General features: G+C 47.9%; 1 protein-coding gene across 1 annotated transcript in view; it reads left to right on the top strand.

The window, feature by feature from the left end:
• Nucleotides 1-240: 240 nt before the first annotated feature.
• The window catches only part of Ras85D (ras-like protein 1), a 135,751-nt gene continuing 127,141 nt past the window's right edge, over nucleotides 241-8,850 (top strand). Inside the window, exon 1 of the mRNA XM_065452529.2 lies at nucleotides 241-544. Within this exon, the coding sequence (XP_065308601.1) occupies nucleotides 514-544 (31 nt within the window). The 5' untranslated portion in view covers nucleotides 241-513. The remainder of the gene's footprint in view (nucleotides 545-8,850) is intronic.

The raw sequence follows: 8,850 nt of genomic DNA, 5'->3' as shown, positions 1-8,850 counted from the left end.
CGTCCTGGCAGCGTCTTCTAAGGCGAAGCACACATGCCGCAGCTTGTCGTCAGAGTTCCAGTTGTTGAATTCAGCGACCGTTTCGTATGTTTCTAGCGAGTTATCCGGGTCATTGTCCGGGTCTTCAAAAGGTGATCAACGGCGGACTATCCGATGTTCTAAGAGCCTGGAGAGCGCTGACGAATGCAGCGCCTCGACGAAAGAGGCGGCGTCAGTATTTGCACGGTGGTGGTGGTAGCGATAGTAGTAGTAGTAGTTTTGCACAGGCACTTCGTTCGTGGTCTGCTGGGGCAGCAGGGGTGTCGGCGCAAGTGTGGGTAGTGGGTAGGCAGTTGCCTCTCAGTGTGACTGCTCTCTTAGCAGTGCGAGTACTGCGCTTCCATGTGCCTCTGAGTGCGGACATTGCTGTGTTTTCCGCGCGTGCGAGGAATTTTGTGCACGGGACACCGCGGGTAGGCCCGAAAAGGTGATCGTGCAAACGACAGTGCCGGCAGTCTACAGAGCACCGCCACAATGACGGAATATAAACTAGTTGTCGTCGGCGGTGAGTTTTCCCAGTCCTGTGGCTTTCACTTCGTGATCTCGTACTCTTTTTACTTTGCCATCGCTGGTCGCGCAAGTATTGTACGCTGTCGTGCCTTGGTGCGATACCTCCACCCCTTCTGGTCGTTGCACACGGAATTTCTCGTTTGCCTCACGTGGAGCTTGTTATTTCGTTTGAACGCCTTTTATTTTTCTTCCAGAACTGCGATGTATTCGCGCTTAACCGCTCTTGTTTTATCCCGGTACACAGTATTCATTCGACAAATCCTGTTGTGGTACGCCGCTGTCGGCTAAACACGGTACGGCCTCGGCAATACACGGGGGCGCAGTACGTTGGTAGCACCACTGTGCGCGCCGGTCGGAAGAGCTGAGCATTAACCTCCGCACTTGCAGTCTGATCTCCTACGGCGTTGCTTTGTGCCGTCGCGAATCTCGTGAGAAAAAGCGCCCCTCTTAGCAAGAATGACCGCACATAAAAGCGCACGGTAGAGAAAAAACGAAGGGGAGGAGGAGCGGGTCTGACCGCGTGAGAACCTCCGAGATAAATTCCCGCAATAAAACATAAAAAAGAAGCGGGAGAGAGAGACGCTTGGGGGTGGGGGGCTGGGTTTTCTTTCTTTTTCTTCCTCGGCTTTTTTCTTGTCCGGTTGCCTTGAGGCCTTAGGCTTAAGTGAATAGGCCTAAATCGAGGAAGCGAACGCCGGTGCTAGTCGATGCTGTCTTTCGCAGTGTGTGATGACTCGTATACTTGGCGTTTCCACATCTCCTCGCGCGCGATGTATTTGTATATGTGCGTGTGTGTGTACGTTTCTGAACTGCACTACGAAAACACTTCGTGTTTGAGCCTTTTTTGAGCCTTTACCAGGTGGAATAAATATTTTTACGAAGCATCAGTCGCCGCCCTCACATACTTCTTTGTTAACAAAATTTTGCGCGACTAGTTTTTCGTCTGTGACGCATCTTCGTGACACACAACTCCGGTGCGCTACTTCTACCTGCGTATGTCAGTTCATTGAGAAGCGCCCCCTCTGCCCAACATTCTTGGCAGTTTTCCTTTGTTGGCGCTGTCGGGCATCCGTAAGACACCGACGAGATTGCTCGAGAACAATCAGCGTCAGTTTCAGCTTGGCCGCTTTTTTTTTTTTTAATCTCTCGCCGAGTGAAATCCAAAGATGACATGAAAAAGCGGTATTGCAGGCAATAACTACGCTGTAGAAACCATCGTGTGTACTGGTGGTTCGTACTGTTCTAGCTTCTGAGCGCAACGCTATTTGCGCGTGGCGACTGCAGTCAAGTAGCAGAAATGCATTGTCAAAGCCTGTTGCATGCTTGTATGCCAGTCGATGGTTATGGAACGTGAAAATAAAAGGGCTCAGTGGGTCTGCGCCACTGTGGTAACATTGTGGGCATCACGAGAGTTCACTGACCTAGCGGACACCAGTGATGACAAAGCGTGTGTTTATCCACGCAGCGCACTGTACCTCTTTAAGCATTTAAGCATTCGTTACGTTTTTGTGTGGTTCATTCATTTTCTGTTCAGGTGTTCGGCACAGCTTGATGGGTGTCGTGTATAACAATGTAACCTCAGTCGATATATTGTATAGCATGAAATCTGACATTGTAAACTTTATGACACAGTTATTGGGCAGCTAGCAAAACATTCTCCCACACATTAGAACTGCAGACACAAGGAACATGCACTGGCTTTAACCTTTCATAGGAATGTGTTTTTAACACCTGCAACCGCCTATAGAACACAGTGCAAGCCAAGAGAGGCTTAATTGTGCACTTAATTTGTTCAGAATTTGCTAGTGCAGAATCTGCTCGAATGTGGTGTGGGGTGAGAGAGAGAGAGAGAAAAACTTTATTGCTAGTGTGGGGTGAGAAGCTGTCTCAACTATGGGGCTCTTGCATGGCCCGAGGGGCGCTGCGAAAATGGTGCTAAAAAGCGCCCTCTGTCCTCAACTGGGTAGTACCAAGCTCTGTCGTCTGCTTCGGAAAGCACGTTTACAATATGGACCCCCCACTTTCGGTTTTGTTGTACTGCGGCTTGCAGCGAATTTCGGGCGCCGAAGATTTTTTTCAGGGGTGGCACGCTGCGTAAAGGCAATAACTTATGCAACGCCGAATACGTGTGCGCCGTTCAAGAAATAAGTGGCGAAGTTTTAGCGAGGTGTCAATCGCTAGTGAAGTGAGTCGCGTACGAAGTTGAACTTCAGGTAAGGTTTGCACGCTGCTAGATTCATGTGCACAAACGCAAGGAAGTGCTTGCTATAAGTGCATTCACAGCAGCGATAAGCCGGCATCATGTGTATGGAACTGCTCGAGCGCACGATGGTATGCGCGGCAACGGCAGCGGTCTTTCAGCAAGCTGCAATGTACGAACTGCTCGAGCGCTCGATCGTACGCGCTGCGACGGCAGCGGGCTTTCGACATGACGTGAAACGGCGGGCCTCCTGCAATCTTTGTTGACTGCATGCTGCTTGACAAGTAGTTATGCCTGCGCTGTAGTAGCGACCGTCTGTTCCTTTAGCAACTGATAAATAACTGATGCTATGCATATGAGCTCGCAGTAATGTAGGTGCGAATCGCGCTGCAGCGCGAGCTCGTGCGCTGCTCGCTTGATGTAGCTTTTAATGACAGTGCTCGAACATCGATGTGCTGCAATCAATACTACCTTGCTGCTCTGCCTCAACTTGCTGGCTTGAAGTCAAGGATAAGCACATTTAACTCTCTAACCTGTGCTGCTCGTAGTAGGGTAGTGAATTGTCACCGAATCAGCCTGACCATTAGTGCTCATTTGCACGCACCACTTCGCACGGGTGGAATTGTTAATTGTCGCTGTGGCTGGGTCTCGAATCGTGAATCACCAGCCATGACTGCTGCTATGTCGGTCTGCCGTCGGGAGTGTATGTGCAAAAGACCGAATTTTAGAATGCAGATAAGCAAGGTTCAAGACAGGCGAAGCAGTCAGCATGGCGCAAAGTTTCGCTTACCCAGCGCGCCCGACACTCCGCTTTGTGAGGCCTTGAAGGAAAACGGTAGAATCTGATGTTGGGATTCAGGCCTTCTTGTTCATGGCAGCCTACGACGCAGAAGTAACGACGGTGACGCTTTTTTGAGGCTGAGTTAGGTCTCTCCGGATCGGCGTCGCTGATTCCTTCTGCTTCCAGCATTACGTCTCACGGAGAGTCCGTTTTCGTTAAACAACAGGCGGCAACGAGCTCGCAGTGTGGTCTGTGAGAAATGACAAGCCTTTTCGCACTCGCAACAGGGGAGAAAAAAGTGCGAATTGATGCAAAACTTGGCCGAGAAACGTGCTTTGCCACAGCCAGGGCTCAATACGACCCAAGCTGGTACGACCCAGATGTCTTTTCCCGCGCCGCCACCCAGCGCCGCTACTATTGGCCTCGAGCTTCACCACTGGAAAAGCTGGCGCCACCGTCAGCGTGACATGCTATTAGGGATCACGTGGACATAGCGGCCGCGTCGGCTGCTTCGGCAGTGCCGGAGCGAGCTGAAAACGAGAGTTCAAATTCCATCGTACGCTGTGGTCCTCATTTGGTGGCGAGATTTTCCCGCTTCGAATATCTCCTTTACAATGCTTGAAAGCACTACAATAGGTAGTGGCTGCCTTTGAAGGCGCGCAACGTGGTAGGCTACTGCTCGGTGCCGCAGTGCCGGACGTACGCAACGGAGCCCGGTGTCAGCCTTGTTCACACGTAGCCGCAGGACAAGAAGCTGCGTGAAGCTTGGCTCGCGAAGCATAAAACTGGCAAACAGCCATCGGTTATAACTCGGGTATACAGCAAGCACAGACGTGAGGAAGATTTCTGCTACGGCGCCGGGTCTGCTTCTTCAGAAAACGCGCACTGAGACGCTCGCCCGAGTCCGCTGCCTGTCTGATGTCATGACGGTTTGGTCTATAAACTTGTCCATGCTATAGATACTTGCAAGTTCACTGGAGTGGAAAGGGAGCGGTAAGAAGCACATTAAAGATAAGTATGGCACATGGTCATGTTTGTGTTATGAATTGATGCACTGGATTACAAAAAAGAAGCAGCGGGAAATCGCATGCTGAATGAAAACGCCGATAAACATGCAGTGCGACGCAACTTGAGGAATGATATTGAAACGTCCAAGAATTTAGAAGAAAAAAAAAAGATTGAATCGTCGCAACGGCACATCACAGTCCCTGTAGACGTCGAAGTCCCTACAATGAAATTATTTTTGAACATCTCTGATGCGCCCACGTAACAATGGTTGTTTGTATACTGTCAAATGCTCATATTCTGCGGCCTAAACTCATGGCATGGTGCGAAAACGCGCACGCGGTGAAAGCAAAGCAGTGCGCGGGCAAGCATAGAGACGTGCAGTTGGTCGCTGCGAATCTGTGCGATCGCTGCATTGAGGCTTAATTCTATTACACTCCATTTAGTTATACAAACAATACAAGAACTTATTTCACATAGTTTGCTCTCAGTGTTTGCCCAGCTTTCACGCAAGCCGGTTCGGAGACTCCATCGCGGCGACCGCACGCAGTGGCGTTGCGTTCACTGTAGGTATTTGGTAAGGAGATAGCGTCTGTAAACGATTCTGTGCTTTCAGTTTGCCCAAGATTATTATTTAGACAGTAGAAAACTTCTCTTGTTTCGAAAGTACTAACAGAAATGTCTGGCAGAGCTTGCGCGTGGTGTTTTCAGTGAGCGCTGACAGCAAAACCTATGAGGAACACGCCGCGTGATCCCTCATACTACGCCAGCGAGGCGCTTCCCATAGATGGCGACTCCGTAACTCCTCGCCGCCAATACCTCAAACTCCAGTGCAAGACGCCCATAGTTTTGTTCACTGGTAAGCTATTGTGGCACCAGCCGTGGTTGCTCGGTGCCTATGGTGTTTGGCTGCTGAGCTCGAGGTTGCAGGATCAAATGCTAGCCATGGCGGCTGGATCCTGATGGGGGCGAAATGCGAGAACACCCATGTACTTGATTTAGGTTCATGTTAAAGAACTCCAGGTGGTTGAAATTGCCAGAGTCCTCCACTACGGCATGCCTCATAATCAGAAAGTTGTTTTCGCGTGTAAAACCCCATAATTTATTAAAGCTATTGCGTCAGGTCGTAACATTCTTTAAATAGCATGGCTGATACAAACGACAAATGCTGTTTATGGCTCAGACATCTACAGTTATGGCTCAGACATCTACAAAAAAAAACAGGATTCCATATGGGCTGTGCGACACGAAGTTCACATTGATCATGATGCACATATGAGCTAACATGCTTTTGCTGTAGTATATTTACTATTGAGACACTGATTGTGGCGTTAGCTCTCGTACTGGAGTGGCCTTTCAAACTGGTGATGCAGCTACTTCTCAGGGAGTCGCACAATATCGAGTTGACTTTGAGAGAACTCTCTTGCCACATTAATGATTACCTTGCCTAGAGGATGCTCACTGCAGCCTAATCCAATATCCTAAGCTTTGATTAGAACTTAAGGCTCATTGCTTAGACTTTGGAGCTGTCTGTAGTCTCATGGGTCTCTCTGCTTCCGTAAACTGTTGTTCTTTTCTCAATTACTTTGCAGCAGTCTTCTGCAGACATTGGTAGTGAGGAAGTTATGCAGGCTTACCCCAACACGAACTGTTCTGTAGCATAGAGGCTCAAACCATTATTGTGAGCACCTCTCTTAATGACCCAGTTGTTTCAAGTGGAGGCCCACTGGTGCCGCAGTGATGTGCAATGCATGTACACCATGCATTGTAGACCATGGAAACTTAAACTTTAAGCAGTAAGTTAGAAAAACAGGTGAGTTAGAAAGGATGCATACTTATTAATCAGCACGAAAATAATGGAAGACAAAGAGTAAGAACGCAGGACGAGCAACAACTGAAATTTATTGAACAACTGAAATTTATTGAACAAAATGCTTGAAAAAGAAAACACGAATAAACCAGCTGCTTGCGTGCACAGGAAATCTAAGTCACCTGGAAATAGTTGCTGAGCAATTGCATTTCACAATCTAGCAGAACGACAGATGGCTCACACAGTCTTCGCGCAACGTTTCTATATTGTCAGATGTCTCCAGAGAGGACTGGTGACAATTCATGGGGACAGCTGGGCTTCTGAAACACAACGATAGTGGGACCAGGCTATCGACTTGGCGGGGGTAGCATGCGCACTACTTCATTCTTGTCCTTACTGCTTCTTGCACTACGGCCACTACTGCAGGTGGCATTTCAGCCCTTCCTCGAAAAGGGTATTGGCTCGATGGTTAAAAAGCGGTGTAAGAAAAAACGGCGAAAATAAAACATGGTCAAGGCAGATTATCGCGCAGAGAACACAGTGACAGCTACAGGAACGACACTAGTACAGCAGAGGTGGAGCGTGTTGTGCAGAGTATAAAGAAATGGATTGGTATCTGCATTAGCTGCAAATATGAGTGCAAATATAAAAATCGGTAAATGAATAAAAAGAACACAAATGCCCAACATAAGGCTTCATGCGTACAATGTGAACGCTGTCAGGGCTAAGTTATTATCTGTGCCGTGCTTGAGCTGCACTGTTCGGAATGACTTCGTGGTTCACGTCACTGATGAAGGCAAAGCACTTTGTATAGGCCAAATACCTGCTCAGCAACTTTTAGCAAAGGCCATGAAGGTGGACAAGGGTCCACACCCACATTTGGTCTCCGGGATTGTAGCACACTGGTCAGTGGTGGGTGTTATAACGCCGTGCGCCTGCGTGCCGCTGCTGACCGATGTGTGGCTGCGCAAGCTGGCGAGCTTCCTCAGCTTGCTGAGCAAATTTTTCCGCGTCAGTAGTTAGGTGCTCGATGTCTTGGCATGGAAGCATAGCGTCCAGCATCATCTGAACTTTGCGGCCGTAAAGGAAGCAAAATGGTGTGAAGCACATTGTTTTTTGTACGGAGGTATTAAATGCGAAGGTAAGATAAGGTAAGATATAATAATAATAATAATAACCTTTATTACATCCAGTCGTGTCACGGTTACAAGTCCAGCCCGCATAAGCAACATTGCTTGTGTGCGAGGCTGGGCAGTCAGCTGGTAGTACTGGTATGTGTACAAATAAATAAATAAATAAAAAGAAGAAATATAGGAAAAAAAATAATATTGCAGAAAAAGATAATATTGCATCAACAGGAAAAAACGACATTGACCTTAAAGATAACTTCACAGTCAGGTTCGCATGCTTCAAATCACGAAGAAAAAGTTTTAAAAAATGTGGGCATTACGTATCACTCGCGACCTTGAATGGGATTTTATTTGTTTAAATGTTCCTGTGGTATCATTCTCATTCAATTTATTGAAATTAGCCGGCACCTAGAAAGCACGAGTCCTCTTGCCGTAGTTTGTGTACACACGAGGTACCACATATTTTTCTGTTTGACGTAAGCTGTGAGATTTCATGTGTTCAAGTTCTTGAAATTAGTAGAAAAACAACTCTTACACATGGCGTCGGACAAAACTTGTTGCTTTACAAACATGTCCGAGTGGTACATGCTCAGCAAGACATCTTCCCTATGACCAAGTGTGCCATACAAGAGGCTATAGCAATTTTTTTTAGGATGCGGTTAATTATCTTCAGTCTACTACAAAAAGCAAAGCCATAAATTGTTATTCCGTACCTTATGATCGATTCACCAAGTGCTTCGTAAGCCATAACAGAAAGATTCCATCACAGAAAGCAACCTTTACGACGCAAAGGTTGCTTCACCGAATCCTCTAAAGGAGCAACCAATTCTTCATTAACTTCAGCCCTTATTTCCGGCGATCGCAACAGTTCACCCTGTTCAGTGTCTGCGCTGATTTCAGCCCCAGCGGTACCCGAGTTGTCATGAGGCAATTCCCATGCCCATTGTTCTGTTGTCTGCGATTGATTGCAGGGAACCCGAACTAGTTTAGATGCGTTCCAGCAACGACCGTCGCTCATCAAAAAGCTATTTTTGCCTTTTCTGCCGACAATCTTGAAAGGTCCCATATAGTTTACCGACGCATTCCCACCGCCTGCTGGCTTGCATACACGAACGAAGTCCCCTACATTAAAGGCTGGTCTTTTCGCACCTCGCCTCCTGTCCGTATACTGTTTTGCATACGTCTGCTTCGCCTTAACCCTAGCAGGAACATTTTTATTCGAACCGGCATGGACACCCTCTCTTGTCGGCAAACCCATTGTATTGAGTCTTGTCCTTGGCTGGCGCCCGTGAAGCAACTTAGCTGGCGACACACCCGTTGTCGCATGCGGCGTCGACCTATATATGCCGAGATAGTCAACCACAGCAGCCTGGAG

This window comes from Dermacentor albipictus, chromosome 9 (assembly GCF_038994185.2).
Source record: "Dermacentor albipictus isolate Rhodes 1998 colony chromosome 9, USDA_Dalb.pri_finalv2, whole genome shotgun sequence".
NCBI classification, from domain to species: Eukaryota; Metazoa; Arthropoda; class Arachnida; order Ixodida; family Ixodidae; genus Dermacentor; species Dermacentor albipictus.
Note: the sequence above shows the minus strand (reverse complement) of the source record. Positions and strands in the feature narration are given on the sequence as shown.